General features: G+C 47.9%; 1 protein-coding gene across 2 annotated transcripts in view; it reads left to right on the top strand.

Moving 5' to 3' along the window:
* The window catches only part of VASN (vasorin), a 37,893-nt gene extending 18,491 nt beyond the window's left edge, over window positions 1-19,402 (top strand). The window contains exons 1-2 of one of the 2 annotated variants that reach the window (XM_078604984.1): window positions 2,287-2,663; window positions 14,329-19,402. In XM_078604984.1, the coding sequence (XP_078461110.1) occupies window positions 14,330-16,495 (2,166 nt within the window). In that variant the 5' untranslated portion in view covers window positions 2,287-2,663; window position 14,329 and the 3' untranslated portion in view covers window positions 16,496-19,402. Of the gene's footprint in view, window positions 1-2,286; window positions 2,664-14,328 lie in introns of those variants that run through there. The other variant, XM_078604983.1, reaches the window with a different exon arrangement.
* The last annotated feature ends 273 nt before the right edge of the window (window positions 19,403-19,675 follow it).

The raw sequence follows: 19,675 nt of genomic DNA, 5'->3' as shown, positions 1-19,675 counted from the left end.
GTAGAAATTGAACTTGTTTCTGCATCGAAGAAAATATCCGGTTTATGTATGTAAGTAACCAACCGTGCGAATCGGAGGTGCGGCGAAGGACAACAAACTAAACACAAAAAAACAGTTATTAAAAAAAATAGTTTTTTAAATCAAGATTTAAATAGTGCATAGCTCCCAGTGGCTTCCTAATACCGGAAGGAAGAGCATTCCAGACGGCCACGGAAGTGGATCTGAAAGCGTGCAATGCGGTGACCGTCTTTGTCTGATGGCCAGGCAAAAGCGGCTGCGAGGATGACCGGAGTTCAGTGATGTCGTAATTTAAATGCGGAAACATTATTTACCGTCCTTTTCTCAATCCACTGCTGGATAAAGGCACCCTGAAGTCGCATCGTGTCCGGTCATGGAGGGTTGTTTGACCTCTGGTTTAAATATAATTTGCCGCTGATGCTCGCTGTGGCTAGCAATTGAACGCAGGTCACTGCATTCACACACTGCAGGGAACGAACCACACTGCGCCACTGCTCTCGATCCTTACGTAGGACATTCAGTAAATATTTACGTAAAGTTTTTTTGCGTAAATCAGTATGCTGAACATAACTGTGAAGAAAAAAAAATCAACATTTGGTTATAAACATCCATGGGTAAGGCAAACTCACTGAGCGGTCAACTGATAGCGTCGGCATTGCGAGGGCATGGCAAAGGGTCAACTTCGAGGTCATCGCTTCCAGCACCGCGCACGCCACTGCGAGTTTTCGAATTAAAGAGCACCCCAGCGACAACACATGAATGATTCATTTAATTTCAGTGGATGTGGTGAATTCACAGCCTGCCCTCTCAAGTCCCATTCTGTGGTCACACCTGGCGAAGGCAACCATTTAAAGGCATTAAGAAAGTTGAAAAAATACTAAACCAGGGTTGGGTAATATTTGGATTTGTGTTTTTTTTGTGGTGGTGGTGGTGGTGGCCCTAATCCGGATCCCTACCACAGGAGGACAGGAGCCATCCCGGTCCGTACTTGTCGGCCCTAAGGTGGAGTTGGAACTGCTGCTGCTGTTGGCGGCAGGAGTTGGGTGGAGCATTAGAGTGTTTGGTTTGGCTTCTCTGTGCACTGGTCTCTACCGGAGCAAGACGTATCCTCATAATGATCATCAGTGGGCAAGTCTCCTCATGCCTGTACCCTCTATGCTTCATTACGCCTGCCCAGTGACGCCCTTATTAATTGGTGGCTTTTTTTGCTTACTGACGCTATGTTGACCAGCAACACAAGATCTGTACTGTTCTGATGATCTGGTCATCTGCGTACAAGCCCTTTGTGTGCGTTTGTGGTTTGGGTTTTGCTTGTGTGTTGAGTCTTGCTTGGAAGTGTTTGCGTGTATTACGAACGCACGTAGCAGACAACCACATCACCCGCAAAGCGCCCGATCTCGCCAGATCTAGGCACCTAAGCAGGATTGATGCTGCATAATAGCCCTCGGATGGGTAGTCACCATGCAACGACAATAAATGAACCGATTCTTATAGGTGGCTTCGGGGCTGTCCCGTTCTGCACGAGAACGGCAGTTGAAGCGACGGGGCAACTTTCTCGAATGCCTCCGCCTCTGTGCACCGAGCAGAATTGATGAGTAACGCCACAGTCAGACGATTGGGCGGTCACGTGTGGTGGGGGTTAAAATGTGAGTGTGTCCACCGCGTCCAAGATTCATGTTCAGGGTGGAAGAGGGGGGAGAACAAAATAAAAAGCAAACATCCCATCGACAGGGGCTCTCTTGTGCTGCCACTAGTGCAATGGTTCTTAACCAGGGGTGCGAAATGCCCTTTCTGGGGGTGCGAGACATGCCCAGATTCTTTATAGAAGGTAAATAATCGACAAAAAAAAATTAAGCACGGCCACGTAAGCACAATTTACTTTGTTTCGTCAAACCCTATGCAGGTATTAACATTGTACACAGTTTTAACGGTCGATAACAAAAGCGGTGCAAGGTTGCAGTCAAGGTGAAAAGCCCACTGCTCTAGTGGGAGGATCTTCCGTCGGCAGTTGCGCGGGGAAACACTTGCGGGGCTGCGCTTCCACCCACACGTGCGTCACTCACACACACACAGAGACCAACGCTCACACGTGCGCGCGCGCGTGCGTGTGTGGAGGGACACAGTGCGGTGGATTTGGGTGGAGCTGTTTCGTGCATGAGCAGACTGGCCTCACGGCACCACCCCCCACCCCTCCCTCTGTGGCCGTGCGTCTGTGGCCGTGCCGAGTCGAGGCTGAGGGCGCAGCGTCTGCAAATCGTCACTGGGGCGCGCGCGGGCTGGGCTCCTGCCATGGTACGCCCTGTGCCACTGCAATAACAAAAGTTGAAAAAAAAACTCGGCAGCAAACGCGGTCCAGGCGGATTTATCAAAAAACCTGCACATCCACTCACTCACTCATCCCATCCACTCACCGACCGCGACTTCAACTCCTATAGCCAGCGGCAACGAGCCTGACTGTTAACAGCCAGATCGTCTCTGCATGCAGAGCGAGACGCACGGAGCTCTAGAGACCTGTAGATTACATAAAGTAGGCTGCGAATCCTGAGCGGAGTGTGTTTTTTTGACTTAAGAGTTTACAAACTCTGTCGCGCATATTTTGATGACACGAATACCACTGGGGGAGCCAAGCGATGCGAATTCTTCACGTGAGTACCTTGCGGATTGCTTTCGGTTGATTAAAGCCACGGAAAATTTCGCACAGACGTAATCCTGGGGCTTATTATGGAGCATCTTCCTATATATATGTGTGTGTGTATAATTATTGCAACCCCATGACGCACCGGAAAGTAAGACGCGGCAATAGAGTTATGCATATGTAGTTTAAGACACACGCGCACACACCGGAATATAAGACGCACTCTCAACGTTTGCTGTAAAATAGTGGAGGGGAAAAAGTGCGACATATTTCTAGATTTGAAGCTTTCGTGACTGCAAGGATTCATATTCTTAGGTTTTTTCGGTAAAGTTACGTAGGTAAAACATTAAAATTAATAAAAGTAAAATAAAATAAAAATCACGACGTTTCGGAGGCGACATATTCTGGAGAGAACGGCGATTGATGCCATCGGATAAATAGCTTATTTGCCAATCCACTGCTGGATGAAGGCTGTGGCAGCCATGAGCGGGGGGGGGATGGGGGGGGTGTGATAGAATATACTTCACCACTCTGGTCACTGCGACTTTGTGATGGGAAGGAGCGGGCGGGGCGGGGGGAGGACAAGAGCTGGTTCAGAGAGCACTCGCCACTGACGTTGGCTGTGGCCGGGAATCGAACTCTATGGGAGTCGGGTTCGTAGGACATTGCGCCAACCATTCTGCCAACCCATCCTCCGTCCAGTGAAACGTTGTAACTGAACTGTAAAGTTGCAACGGATAAGACTTAGTACGGATCGTGAGTTGTTATTGTATAGGGACTTAGGAAGAGAGACACGAATGGAGGGAATTCCAAAGTCGGGCAATGCTTGGGGAATAAACGGAGAGATGTGTTGGGACCTGCAGTGCGGTGAGTGGGTTGAGTGGTGGCGCAGTGCTTAGCACCCACCCTAAGAACCCGGCGACCCCAATTCGATTCCCGCTCAGGGCACACCACCGGTGACGATTATCTGAACCGGTCGTGGACCTCCCCTGGGTCGACTCAGCCTCAAATGAGAATGCGCCTGGTGCGGTGTGTAGACATCGCCACCGGGGAGACAAAGGCGGTCGGGCGTTGCCACTCACCGCCCTCGTGTACCGTGCCCGCTTTCAAAGGTGCTCGCTAACGGCACTTGCCTCGACGGTCTGTTAAGGCTATACGGGGGGGGGGAATCTTTGTCTTTGTTGTTGTGATCTGCTCTGTGGTGATGGTGGTTGAACACAGCGCGGATGAGACGAAAGAGGCAGTGCCTGGGAGAGCGAGGTCCTCTACACGTGGAGGAATCCACGTGCGAAGTTCACGAGAGAGCAGTAAAGCCACGGCGGTTGCAATTCAAGTGGTTATCGAGTCCAGCCACCTGAGTTCGATTCCCAGCTGCAACAGCTGCTAACCATTCACCAACTCGCATTGTCCAGCAATGGTGAAGTATGATCGAACAACCTCCCCCCCCTCCTCTCGTGACTAACACTTTGTGGAGAGGGAAGCAGATGTCCGGCAGTGTATTGACAAAAGGGCTAAACACGCGTTTTCTTCAGTTTATGAACAAGATTAGTATCAGTGTATTCGAGGTCTGGTATTTAGCATTGTATAAAAAATAAAATGCCTACCAAAGTGAAGCGAGCTATGTTCCACGGTATGCTAGCCCCACGTGTTTTAAAGCACAACATTCCACTTCATAATACGTCACTTATTATATGTTTCTCAATTTTTTTTCAAAAAAGTAACCTAATGCCCCAGCGATGGGGGCGGTATATGCGCACTTGCTCCCCTCATTACGAATCACATTTCATGGGAGTACAAAAAAAACACACACAAATTAAAGGCGAATGGAAATCGTGATGCTGACGACGACGATTAATCGAAATCCATGCGTGCATACCAGCTAGCTTTAGCAAACCTGCGGGCAGGTGTGCGGGGGGGGGGCGCTGAAATCTCAAAAGGCCGAGGAGATAATTTTCTCCCTCCGCAGTTGGGGTTCCACAGCAGTCACCCATCTGGAACACATCTGCTGTCAAGCGGCAGATAGCGATAACCAAACGTCCACCCCCCACCCACTGATGCGCGCGCGCGCGCCCCTCTCCATCCTCAACTTAAACTCACCCATCCACCTCGTTCCCCGTTGCGCCTCTTACCCAAAAGCCGCACCACTCCGCCGTGCCTCTGCCCCGTAACTGGATCCGAAAGGTCACAACAATGGCTGTCATCGCCCCAGAGAGTCAAGGCAGCCCTAACGCGCGGAGCAGAACATGCATCGGCTGGGCTCCCCGCTGTGTGTGACCGACCACCTGGTATCGTCCTGGCGGAAATGAGATCTTGGTCCTCGGCTCTTTTGGCCCCACAGGACTCGTGAAGGGGGGGGGGGACGCTCGAACGTGGCCTTGAATAAAATACTCGGCAGAGAATGAAGTGCACATTCCCGACTTGGTTATTTGCTCCGCGGGAAGAGGTTTCATCGAGCACTGCGGCCGGGTGACTTAGCGCTCCGGCTGACTCGCCGCTGAGCCAGCCTGCATCGAATCTCGCGGAGGGTTTTTTTTGTGTCTCGCGGTTGTGCGGAACGGCTCTCTGGTGTGCGCCACCACGGGCGTCGTTCGGCACGATGTCCAAAGTTTTGCCTCCACGTGATGTGAAGCTTCGAGGTCATCGTCCTTTCGCCTTCGATTCGGGAAGATGATCCCCGCATCTTATTGGTTCTTTCGGTAAAGTCACGTAGATGGGAAGTAATAAAATAATAAAAATAAAACATAATAAAATAATTCTCACGACGTTTCGGCCACAACGCAAGCAGCCGTCCTCAGGTGAAGACCAGGTCTGTCGGGGAGACAGCGTCTGAATGAAGACAGACCTGGTCTTCACCTGAGGACGGCTGCTTGCGTCGTGGCCTAAACGTCGTGAGAATTATTTTATTATGTTTCATTTTTATTATTGTATTACTTCCCTTCTACGTGACTTTACCGAAAGAACCAAGAAGATGAATCCCTGCACTTCGGAGCGAAAGGTCGGACATCACGCCGATCGATGGATTAATTCCGTAGGCTCAGTGAAGTGAGTGGACCAAATGCATAGTCGCGGACCGAACCCGCTGCTGCGTCGCCATCTCCTACCTAGGGCGTTGCAGCCCAAGTAGCGATTTTCGTGTACCGCCTGGAAACGGTGAATCGACTTGCCTGAGTAAAGAACATTTAACATAGGCGGTGTTAAAACGAGCAGGGTGAGCGTCGCTCTTTTCGATGCTGACCGTTTTGGTTAATGCCCAAAACGTCGACTGTTATATATTAATTTCTTTTAAACCCAGAGTAATGGATTTTAGTTACTCTGCTGCATTACCAATGCACTATGTTCCTAAATTGGTGGCAAGTTTAACTGGTTATATAATAACAACAATTATCATTTGACCAGGAATTATGAAAAGAAGTATACATATAATTGGAGAGGTTTTGTTTTTGTTGTTGTTGTTAGCCATACGCAGTAATGTTTGCTTTAATGGGGGGTGGTGGGGGTTAAGCTTATAAATAGGGGAGCTCACGGAAAATGTGATGAAATGTTATCGGCCTCATGCTGGAGCTTGTCTCTTATTTGTCAAACCCACTGTGGTTAGGGATGGAAGCCAAACATTATTTTTTTTATTTTGCAGATTAACGCAAGTGTGTGTTCTCTGTCATCACGTCATTTAAATATATAATAATCTCATAGCGTTCATTCTAGACGAAACTTTTTTCTATTTTACCAGGTAAGGCCCACTGAGCGATATAGCGAATTTTCAGAAGCGATCTGGCCACAAATGATAGCTCAACGAAGTCGCTTAGCAAGTGGAAATTTCTAGCAGCCAAATACTCGAAACGCATGATTATAAATGTGGAGGGCACGGGGAGAGAGACATGCAAACTCAAAATACACAGCAGGCATCAAGGTTGGGATCGAACCCACGACCTCCTGCATGCCAGGCGAGGTAGTTAACATCTCGCCAACGTAGCACCATTTATTTCCAGAGAGAGAGAACGACTCAGAGGCACAAAGAACGATGTACAATTGTGAATAGGGTGAGCCAGCGACAAATTCCACCACCCTACCAAGCTCTGCGGTCCTCTATATGTTGAGGTGTTATCGGCCAATCAATTAGTGTTCATGTGTGAGGAAGCCACGCGTGAGAGGGGGCAACACTCTATCCCATACAGACGGTACAATTTGAAACCCACATTTGCTGTACCACCTTCTCCTGCATGACAAGCCAGGGTATGGCGCCACCATTGCCCCAACAATCTGTGCAGCCCCAAAAGGGGCAATCTCTTTCTTCGTGTGTGCGCGTGCGTGTGTGTCTTTGTGTGTTATCTGGGCAGCATTCTTGCGTCTGCCTTGTAAAGCCGCGTCCTGCCTTGTTTGAGCGTTTTAGCAATTCAGCAAAACACCTTGGGAGGGAGAGGAAAATCCGCCCCAGAGAAAGCCAGGCCTTGGGGAGAGGAGGGGGGTGGGACGAATGCACGTCGCGGACTTTGTTTTCGTAGAAGGGTTTCTCCTCCCTCCACCGCCTGTGCCCTGTTTACACAAAGTGCCCCGGGAGCGCATGCGGCGCTTCTCCTTGCGTCCATCCTCTTTGCTTTGCCGTGACAAGGATAATGCTCCTCCCATCACTCCGCGCGCAATTAACTCGGAAGCTGTGCTAAAGGGCCCCAGACACTCTGTCGAGCACGTGACCGAAGGTGACGCGATTCGAAGGTTCTGATTATAAAGTCGCACAGCCGTGTAGAGGGTTGCCACCTCCGGCTGGAGAAAATGCGGGCACGCAGAGGAGGGAATGGTATCTCACGACACTGGTCGAGGCGGTGAACTGCGTGCAAATGCATCGTCTTGGAGTGGTGTAGAAACTCGTCGGCTGAATAAAGCCTCGACTTTTAATGTCCCAGGAAGATTTACAGATTTCCGAGGACAGCCGATCCCGAGAAGGAAAAGAAAACAGAACACGTGGCAACTCTCCAGCCTTGTTGTGACTTACTAAGAACGCCGTTTTTCCTCCTATGGGTTTCTTGAACTCTTTAAGCATCTTTGAAAATTTCTTTTATTTCCTTTATCATACGATTAAGATCTAGCCTGAGCTCTTCCAGCGGGTAACAAACAAAAGCCCCTTAGGGTTTGATAGACTGGCTGTTTAAAGACACATGCATCTGTTTAAGAGGCATATGCATATGATGTTATTGGCTTTACTAAGGCAAAGTCTTTGTTTACAGTTACGGCGAGATGATGTCATTGGCAGAAAAAGCCCTGGGCTTTTAGAAGCAGGCCGCGCAAGAGTATATTTTTTTTACATTTCTTTGATATTTTATTTTACTTGCATAAAACAGCGTCCGTGCTTCATGTAACCCTAAACAATTAAAGATTATTGATACGGATTTTTTTTCAAGTCAAAAGGCACACAGTACAAATTCAGAAGGTGAAAGTGTTCTTTTCAAACAATTGACATGATTGACATATCAGATTTTTCTTCAAATGTCCCATTCAGCGATAGAGGGTGATGATTATGCTCTTGAGTAAAACCGTGGGGTCATTTGGGGATTACTGTTAGATTGTCGAACGGTTGAGGGCCTGATTAAAGGACAATTGTGAGGCGACACCACGCCGATTGTAAACGTTTGCGCTCCTTGTTGTGGGAAAGTTTTCAGCTCTTGTTGTTGCTGCAAATTCCACAAACTCCACTTTCATGTGGCATGGCCCTTTAAAAAAAAATTCCCACCAAAATCTGCAAACTTCACGTGTTCTTTGCACGAGGTTCATCTGCGGCTCACGATACCATCACTTGATACGGTCCCGCGCACGTCACGACTGTGATTCGACGAGTTTGTAAAACCCCGGCTCTCACGACCTCGTGGCAGACAACAACATTGCATGAACACTCTTGTCGCTGCGTGGTTAAATGCATTCTATCCATAGCTAAGGCCTCGTGGTGATCCTACTCCTCCTCCCCCTTGCAAGAAATGTGACAGTTCGCATTTCTTACCCGCAACCCGTTCGTTCGGTAGCAGAGCTCTCGAGTGAAACTCCTTCGTAGCAATCACCACCGTGCACTATGACATCTCCTACACCACCGCGCAGTTTGATGGCACGTAATAGGCCGTGCCAATTCGGTGTTTTGCTCGTACATCTAGTCTGAAGTTTGAAAACCTTCGGAATGCTTCACAAATTGATGTTAACTTGCTACAACAGCAAATACAGGGCATGCGCTTATCCCCCTAACCCCTCCACCCACCCGCCATAGCAATTCCGTGAATTCTTGTCTCATTTTTCCCGTTTGTTTTTCAGTCTCATTCGCACCATCAGCCTAAATGAGGCATTAGCATGCCACGATTATATATATATATTTTTGCATCGGTCGTAAATGATCGATTCTCACGCACGCATGATCTGTTTTGACACGTATCGTAAGTCTTAGCATCCATTTTCATTGATGAAACGATGCCTTGCTGACGGTGCGTAAGCAAATGCTGCGGTGCATTTTCAGAATGACAATTGATTCAAATGTTCAACTCCAGCTAATAGCTCACCACAAGAACAGGAAACAGGGGGTGGGGGGGGAGAAAAGCCTTTCTTGCCTCCGTTACCAATTCAAATGATGGCGTCTCTGCTGCTACACCTGGAGAGACGTGGACGAGTGGGTTAAGCCGTGCGTACGGAGAGACTCCCTTGTTAACGGTCAGAAGTGAGGGGGCTCCAAAGCACTAAAAAATATAACAAGGACGCCATGGAATACAGCTAGGGATTCATCTTCTTGGTTCTTTCGGTAAAGTCACGTAGAATGGAAATAATAAAATAATCAAAATAAAACATAATAAAATAATTCTCACGACGTTTCGGCCACAACGCAAGCAGTCGTCATCAGGCGAAGAACAGGTCTGTCAGAAAGACAGCGTCTGAATGTCAGAAAGACAGCGTCTCATTCAGACGCTGTCTTTCTGACAGACCTGTTCTTCACCTGAGGACGGCTGCTTGCGTTGTGGCCGAAACGTCGTGAGAATTATAATTTTATTTTTATTATTTTATTATTTCCCTTCTACGTGACTGATGAATCCCAGCAGTCACGAAAGCATTAAATCGAAACAGCTAGGGATGTTGCTCCCCACCCAGCCCCCCCCCACCCACGACTCCAAGGATCTTCCTTAAGTCTCTTTACTTTGGCTATTGGAGCCTTTTGGCATTTTACATCTCAATCTTAAACACTCCTCAACGTGGCCTGGTGTGCCTGAGGCCACTTGTAGCGAGCCCACATTAACGAGTGAAAACGCGGCGAGTTTACATTTCTTTTCGTGGCTCAGCTGATGTTGAACTCAGCTAACAAAAAAGAAATATATGTGTGTGTACGTGTGTTGTTTGGGGTACAAATATTCGTAGGCACGTGCAAAACCTGCCCGGGTGGCAAAACGCACGAGCCGCTAAACTCGGCCGTCCGGTTGGCCGTTACGAGTCTGAAATCACCTACAGCATCGCGCGCGACTAAGTTAAACTTTTTTAAACCATATATTTTTTTATATTACCAGGTAAGGCCCACTGAGATAAGTGGCGCTTCTTAAAATGCGAACTGGCCACAAATGATAGCCTCGACGAAGTGGCTCATCGCGTGGAAATTCACAGCAGCCAAACACTGTAAACGCACGTCTCTAAATGTGGAGGGGAAACCCGGAGGGCCCGGGTGAAAAAAAATCCACGCGACCACGGGGAGAGAGAGAGAGACACCGCAAACTCCAAATATACAGCAGGCGTCAGCGTCGGGATCGAACCCACGGACCTCCTGTATACCCGGCGAGGGAGTTAACATCTCCTAGCCACCGTGATGATAATGCTGAGAGAGAGAGAGACACCGCAAACTCCAAATATACGGCAGGCGTCAGCGTCGGGATCGAACCCACGACCTCCTGTATACCAGGTTAGGGAGTTAACATCTCCTAGCCACCGTGATGATAATGCTGAGAGAGAGACACCACAAACTACACATGTAGAGCAGGCGTCAGCGTCGGGATCGAACCCACGACCTCCTGTATACCAGGCGAGGGAGATAATATCTCCTAGCCACCGTGATGATAATGCTGAGAGAGAGACACCACAAACTACAAATATGCAACAGGCGTCAGCGTCGGGATCGAACCCACGACCTCCTGTAGACCCGGCGAGGGAGTTAACATGTCGCCAGCGAGAGTGGTGATGGTGAGCGAGCGACACGTGTCCGCGGAGATGACTTCATTCATGAAACTGTAAACACGGTGCCACACACACACACAAAACACCCCGCCCCATCACTTGCGGCACTGTTGCTGCTGCTGCTACTTGCTGCTGCGGTGGCGTGCCACAACATGGAACTCACACAGGAGCTCTCTGTCCTAATATGACGCTTCCAGTTGGCATGTCTGGCCGAATCCTGTTCGCCACAACATGTCCCGCATTGCACTTGCATCGCCCGTCTGCCCAGCTCACTTGCTCCTCGTATCTTTTCGATTTAACCGCTTTTGTTTTCCCACTTGCAATGTTTTACTGCTCCGACAAAGTCGAGAGCGTAACCATTTGGAAGTATGTCTGCCTTTCTGTGTTTAAAAAACAACCCACGAACCATACTTTGTTTATTTTGTTGTCCACCCGCAGAACGATTTGTTTGTGCGCTGAGAAACTCTGCAAAAATGATCGTGTGCACTTTCTGAGTGAAAAGATAACAACGCGTAGTAGAGTAAACGTTGCCAGTACGTTTCTCTCTCTCTCTCAGCCGGTTGCTGTCACCCGAAAAGCCGCCCCTGTCAGTGTTGAAGATGTGCAGTCGTGGGCGTTGCCAGGGTAGCGCATTATAAAGTGACAGCGGGGGGGGGGGGGGGACATGGGCTTACGAATCTCGAGGGTGTTGTACGAACGAATCCCTGGCTGTGGCCTTTTTCGAGGAGATGGGTTCGGGGCACGAGCAAAGGTTGCAAGGCACAACCTTGACGGGGATCTCACGGCAGGAGGATAATCCCTGTAAAACTCGCAAAGAAGGAATATTGAGAATACCGCAGTTTCATTATTTTGACCACATATATACACAGCAGGCGTCAGGGTCGGGATCGAACCTACGGCCTCCTGTATACCAGGCGAGGGAGTTAACATCTCGCCAGCGTATATGCCAAATATACTTTATTTCTGTTTTTATTATTCCAAGGGGAAAAGTAAATACCACTCGTATTAGTGTGGATAAGTGATCGCTTATATGGATCTCAGTAATTCTGTGATGAGTTTCTTCGTGAGCTGTGGTCTACGCACGCGTTGAGAACACTGCTTGTTGCGAGAGATTGAAATGGACACTTTGGTCTTATGATATGACACTGATAGCACGAATTGAAGAATATTTGGAATAAAGGATCATATCGTTAGTTTCTCAATCCGCTGGTCCTGGTGAGGTTCGCAGCGGCAGCATGCTGAGTCGGGCGGTCCAGACCTCCCTAAAGGATAATATATTACTGAAAATAAAGTTTGATACCTTTTGAAAGAAAAAAATTGGCTTCGCCAGTGTGCTTGCAGCGGCAATAACATAAACCACAATTAGAGATTACAACTTCTCCAGGTGTGTTGTCAAAATCAAACAAAAATTTTTTCGAGGGGAGTAATTATTTCGAGCAAATTGTTACAGAATCTAGAACACAATTACCATGTTTAACATCGAGCTCTCCGATGTGTTTTCGGGTTGTACCACGTGTTTCATTGTACACGTGGGCTTTCACGACGAATACAATTCAGATTTTTTTTTTAATTGGTTTGTTATGGGTTAGCTGGAGGTCTGAGCTCCTGTTCAAAAATAGCTGATGATGCTGGATGTAATCTCCAGCGAAACGTCCGTACCCATTGAAATGTTCGTGGGCATTCCTCTCCCTACGACGAGCACAACAAGACCGGTAGTGCGAACTTTTAAGCAGTCATACACGTGACACTCGTCTGCGGCAGTTGGAGGAGGGGTTTACGGCACACACATGTTTGAAACGATGACCTCACCCAAAACAAACCGATTTTGTACCGTGTGTTGTACGGCACCTTGTCCGATGTTTCACTCCACGTGCTGGGAGATTATTTAGGAACTGAACATCACGTGGTACAAACGGAAAACACATCACAGCACAAACGGCAATTTAGTTTACATACACCAACTATACATATACAGTATATAATAATCAAGTCGTGGGTATGACCTGCATATTCAAACCATCCCATCTGTGCTGGTGCGCAAATGGGGGGGGGGGGCTTAAACTCAGCCTGAAAGTCACTCGTCAAACAATGCACTCAATTGTGGACACTTAGTGTCAATAAATGCAGCGGTGTACAAAAGAGAGGCACACAAAAGCAACTCCAGGCGCTCCACCACCGCACAAGAAGGGCTTCGCAACAAAAGGCTGTGTTCAAGGCTCTCTTTTTGGTGGAGGGGGGGGCACAGCAAGCCGATGCATCCCAGCAGGAATGCATCCTATGTGCCAGCTCTAATCTCAGCCCTCATTCCGATACGGTGATTTTTGCCACGCTCAAACAGACCATGCTATTATTATTATTTAAATATAATAATAAAATACTATTTTACAAAAATCCCTGGTCGTAAATCTCAAGCCAGTCGTGTATAAGTAGTTCAGCGCGTCTCGTGCCTTCGTCGTCATGATCGTCATCATGAAGCGCAGTCGCTGTAGGCCGTAATTAAAAGTGATTTACTGCTGTCACAAGTCAATCTGTAACGTGTTGTTCTCGGGCGGATTTGGTCGCCTCGTGGTTCAGTTCTTTAGTCTTCGTCTCTGTCTATATTGCCGACGATCGCGGCCTTGCCATGGTAGGTCCATGCGCCAGAACAGAATTCGGTAGCACTCCGAGGTGTGCAAATGCCTCTTGTGCGTGGCTAATCGAATACAAATAACACGCGTCTTTAAAACACGTCGTCCCGGCCACCTTCAAATGAAGTCCATACCAGTCGTGACCAAATAAACGTCAATGAGAGACCAAACATGAGTCATCTTGTCGTGTGGTCAAACAGTGTGCGCTGTGGACACAAAAACAGCAGTTCACGGTGCATTTTTGGTTCCGTGAGCAGTCGCTGACGCGACATTGGCCTCCAGTGGTGCGTGACTCAGGACCATTCCTCGGCTATTTGCACGAGACGAGGCTGACGAGACCAACTTACGGGGCCTGATGGATGGTGAACTATTGGGAGTGCCTCGGCGTGCAATGCATTTGTTTATGAACCAAGGGCGCAGCCACTTTGGGTGTCGTGTGGGTGTTCGGACACTCCCAACATATTTGTGTGTGGCCAAGAGGCACGCACGGACTTTGGGACAAAAGTGTTTGGATTTCTGAGTCCACAATTTTTTTTCTCCCTCCAGCAAGGTGACACTAATGCTCATTGTACTGAGGACAAAACCCTGAAATTCACAGTGGTGCGTGGATGGTCGGCTCAGCACTGAGTCAGTAACCAGTAGTTGCATAGATGTAATATAACTATAGTGCAGTCGAACTGCTTTTATACGTGTTGAAGGGACGACCTTCATGGATCATATCTGTAATCTAACCAACAGCCCCCAGGAACCATTTGCTAGGAGAACTTCCCCAACTATGAACCGCGTGTATGATTATTATTATTATTTATTTACAATCATTCAAATACTCTAACACTGGCTTTCTTTTCTCCCTGGTTCTCTCATTGACAGAATGCCGAGCAGTCCCATGGCTGAGATGTCTCTCTCCACGCTTTTCGGGCTTCTGCTGCTGCTGCTGATAACGCTGACGACCGCAATCCCAGCGCAGGAGGCATGTCCTAACAATTGCAGTTGCAACCTTCAAACGAACATGATCTTCTGCGTCACTAAGGAATTGTCTAAGCTCCCGTCCAACATTCCCATGGCCACTCTCCACCTCTACCTGTTCGAGAACAAAATTTCCCAACTCGCCGACTCGTCCTTCGCTGGACTCCCCCACCTGCGCACGCTAGACCTCTCGTACAACCAGATCAAAGTCATGCCGCTGGCCCTCTTCCATCCTCTGAGGGATTTGAAAAATATCGACCTGTCGGGGAATCTCATCGCCAGCGTCACCAACGAGACGTTCCGAGGGCTTGCCACCCTGGAGAGGTTGTATCTGCAGAACAACAAAATCTCAAACTTGCAGCCGGGCTGCTTTGACTCTTTGGAGAATTTGCTTGAAATAAAGCTGCAGGGTAATCTCCTGAAGACATTTTACCCAATACGGGCGCCGAATCTGCTACTTCTGGAGCTGAGCAGGAACCCTCTGGCGAGGCTGGAACCCCACACGTTCAAGTCGGTGAATGTGGAAATCCTCAGCCTGTCGGGAGTGGCGCTCGCTGAACTGCGAGACGACGTTTTTGACAACGTGAGCAACATGCGGGATTTGGATCTGTCCGACAACCAGCTGACGTCGGTACCATCTGTCCTCCAAAGGATGTCCAGCCTCAATCAGCTGAATATTTCGAAGAATTTTGAACTGTCTCCGGTGGTGAGGGAAGACTTCAAGCCATTCCTCCGCCTCCAGGTTTTGGACGTCAGCTACTGCGGAGTGCATTTCTTTCCACAGCGATTCTTCCAGCTCTTTCCCGTGCTCAAGGAGGTCTTTGCAGCCGGAAACCCATTCCACTGCAACTGTCAGATGAACTGGCTGGTTCACTGGCTGAGAAGCACCAACGTAGCCTTTTTCAACTTGAAGGAGACGAGATGCCACTTCCCGCCGACGAACGCCGGTAAGCAGCTGGACAGCGTGCAGTATGGAGACCTGGGCTGCCCCAAGACCACCGTAGTCACCACGACGTCCACAGCTTCTACAACCACCGCTAGCACCACCACGACAACCACCGCAACCACCACCACCAGCACCACCACCAGCACCACCTCTGCGACAACGACAACCTCACAGCCTACTCATCCACCACCTCTTCTCACCACCACCCCGCCTGAGCACGTACTTTTATCGGACCTTGAGCCTCAAATTAGTGTTGAAGATCCTCGCCCTTCCAAAGCGCCCGAGTCGACCTGTGAGAACTTCCACTGTCACCATGGTGGAGTGTGCAAGATGGAAAAGGGAAACGGACCATTTTGCCTTTGCAGCAGGGCTTGGCTTGGACGCCACTGCGAGATCCCAAAAGAAATTGCAGCCCCATCCACGGAGAACAATTCTGAAAAGAAGCCTTCAGAATTCAACTTGATTTCCGCCGTCTTCAGCACAGCAGTCGATATCCAGCTCAAAGACGTGCAAATGCAAGACCCCGACCTGCGGGGATTCCAGCTGACCTTCTATGAAATCTCCAGCACCGACCATCGTCCTACCACCCTCAACCTGCCACCCAATTACTACATTTACACGCTGCGTGGCCTGCGTCCAAACTCCACGTACATGCTGTGCCTCCGGCCCATGGGCAGGAGCGGCTCCAAGGAGCAAACGGCGCAGAGGTGTGCGCAGACACAGACCCACCCGACTGTCCAGACACAGAACCTGACCCAGCACTCGCACTCCTTGGAAAACCAGCACATGTCTGTCCTGCTCGCGTCAGTGGTGTCCAGCTTAGTGCTGCTGCTTGTCGTGCTCATAGCCCTCGTGTGCTACAGAAAGCACAAGTCGAAACAGCACGTGAGCGACCCGAACTACGACGCCGTCAAGTACAACCACCACGGCGCAGGTGGGAACATGGTGCCTGGAGCGGCAGGCACGGCAGCAGAAGGGTTCCGGCCTTACATGGAAGAGGACAAATTCGTCGTGCAGAAAGCACCGCCGACCGTGTACAGCTCGCAAACGATGCTCGCGCAGCACTCGTTACAAATCAAAGATCAGACCTTCAGGCCACTGCTGGGCCACTCGAGTCTTCTATAGCATTGAAATGCGAGGACTGTGAGAGGACGTTTGTTATTGGACCCTTATTGCGTGAGCACCACGAGACTGGATTGGGGGCTGCTACAACAGACTGTTGCGCAAACGCCGGCCTACGTACACATTGGCGTATAAAACCTGTACAAAAGAAGTATGACAATCAATGGACAATGTAAACGTTGACTACGATAACCCAACATCTGTTTTTTTTTACAATGTAAAATGTTTATTATCATTATAAACACGACATAATGGCTTATATGAAGTTTATATTTTCTTAACATTTTCGTCAGTAGAAAGTAGAATGCATCGTTACAGTATTCGTGCAACACTCATGAAGATGATCATTTTGCTTCGAGGCGAACTGCATTTCTTGTTCACTAAATGTCAGTCGGATTCAATTTAACAGCGTATTGCCTACAGTAGAAACTTGATTAACAAAAGACAATATGGCGTTTTCATGCATCAAATAATGGCTGGATTTGATTTTAATTATAAGAACAATACTGATACAGCGCTATCTTGTCTACCAGATAACACCAGGATAATTGCTGATTGGATCCAAGGGCACACGTGACTAAATTGGCGCTTATGATTGGTCACAATGAAGGGGTTGTGACGGTGACAGCTGTGATTTCTTGTGGAAGTGTTGTTTAGTTTTATGTTTGATAAAAAAAAATACACATTTTCACAAGGTGAACGTTCTTAAACTTGTTAAGCTGAAGCAGCATGATGATGATACATTTTATAGAAAGGTGTTTTTGGTTTACTGGAAGGTGATAAGTGACATTTAAAAAAAAATGGACGCATGCTTTCCCCTGTCGCTGTATTATGGCACTTTTTCTTGTCCTCCTGTTGGTTATGAATGTTTATTAACCCTACCGACTACGTCGTCTCAGAAACTTTGAACTTTTCAATGACATGTGAACCTCCGTCTAACAGGGTGAAACTCTGCAGTGCATTGCCGCATCGTTGGACCCGTCCGGCGACTCTTTATACGTTAAAAATACCGACGAACGACGCTTCGTTCGTGTTTTTGGTACTCATTTTCAAAGCAACTTTTACTTCAAAGTGACCGTAACGCTGCAGATAATTGTATCGGTCGTTGAGCCTCAAATTAGTCCATTGGAAAGCGCCCGAGTCGAGCCGTGAGAAGTTCTACTGTCACCACGCTGGAGTGTCCCAGATGGAAAAGGGAAATGGACCATTTTGCCCTTGCAGCAGGGTTTAGCTTGGGCCGCACTGTGAGATTCCAAAAACAAATCGCAGCTCCATCTAACGGAGAACAATTACGAAAAAAAACCCGCCTGCAACCTTGATTTCCGCAGTTTTTTCAAGCATGGAAATCGATATGCAGCTCAAAGACGCAGCAGATGCACCACCCCGACCTGTTCTGTACTGAATACGGTGCAGAACGGCAGTTTTTTTAATCGTACATAATATCAGGGGTGTAACAATCCTCCACCCCCCTCCCGCCATGTTGTTTAGTGAGCTGTTATAATTTCGACAACCATTGAAACACCACGAGATTTCATTAACGTGACTGGTGGAGTCACGTGAACCCTGCTACGATAGAAGGAATCAAACACCGTCGACGATTACACGCGTCCGACGTGCATGCACCGTGTCCCTGAGAATTTGATGTTCACCAATCGGCATGTCCGTTACACGCCTATTTCATGAGCAGCGATCCATTTATAGATAGCCCACGAAAATAACGGGGAGAAATCACAGTGGAAACAACATTTTATCTCAAGGGCCTCCTTCTTACACGACGTCTCGCACCGACGTTAATACACCTGTTAGACTCAGAGTCGTCCTTTTATTTCAGCTGGTGAGATACGTTGAGCTCAGCAGCTCTTTTACAAATATGACTCCAACCCAAGACTGTCTGGCAATGGAGGCAGTTACAGGACATCATTGCAGGGCTGTGATTATGAAAACTAACAAGAACAAGAGCACAACAACAACAACAAAACTCGTGCCAGAACTTGCTGCAAACAGTGACAATAATAGTGCTTAAGATAGAAATAAAATAAAACGGTGCCAAAAATCCTGTCACAGACGCATTGTAAATACACCGCCTGTACAGCCTCAGACATACCAGAGCTTAGTTAGACAAAGCATTCACAATTGTGGCAGAGATATTCGTGCAGTATATTTCGTCTTAAATCGCGTGGATATGGGGACATTCCAAAATGTTGGTATTGCACAAGAGAAGGCCCTGGAATCAAATATTTTAACTCTCATTCAATATGTGGAGCCATCACTTTGACAATACACAAACACTGGGCAGTTATTAGAGTATTACATATCCTTGATTTAACCCAGGAAGTTAAATATAGACCCGTCGAGACAAATTAAACATTGCCTCTTTTGAATAATTCAAACATTTTCCATTGAAAAAAATCGAGACAAAATTAAAATAAATTTCACAATAAAAAAATGTGAATTGCACTTAAAATATTTTTTTCATATACAATATTAAAGAGGGTCATAATAATTCAGCAGAGTATCTATAAATGGATCATGGTGCACGACTTAAACATGTGCTGTACACACACGCTAGGTGTAGGGCAATGCGCTAGACATGACCCATTGGGGCAGTCACGATCTCGTTAGATCGAGGAGAGCAGCGTTGTTTGGATCGCGGTTAATGACGGTGATCACTTGTTATTGTTCTGGGCCGCGAATATACAAACATTGCGTTCATTCCGTTACTTCGCCGGCCTTTTAATTCCTCCTTGTTTATAACACTGTACCAAAGATATGGTTTTGACTTTCACTGCCTTGGTATGCAGCGCATACATCGAGTTTGTACATAGAAATATCTTAAGTAACGTTGTTGTGTTACTGTCGGTGAATTGTCGTGTAACATTTGTACATAATAAAGAACAACATTTCGGAGTACTAAGGAAATCATATTCTCGCGGTTTTATACGGAACACTTTCTGTGCTTTTACGCTGCAGATGCTGCCGTGATGAAATGGTGAGCACACTTTGACACGCAATCCAGAGGTTGACAGTTTTTTTGTATCGCCCTGGCACGGTCGTTGAAACAGTGTGGCAGGTTTATGAAATGCCTCCGCCTATGCCACTCAGCAGTATAAATGGGTAAAACCAAGGCCGTAATTATAATATATATTGGGGGGGGGGGGGGGACACATCCCCCCCCCCCCCATA

The sequence above is a fragment of the Lampetra planeri genome, chromosome 23, assembly GCF_965212315.1.
Source record: "Lampetra planeri chromosome 23, kcLamPlan1.2.h2, whole genome shotgun sequence".
Classification (NCBI taxonomy): Eukaryota; Metazoa; Chordata; class Hyperoartia; order Petromyzontiformes; family Petromyzontidae; genus Lampetra; species Lampetra planeri.
This window is presented reverse-complemented; position numbering and strand designations above follow the sequence as displayed.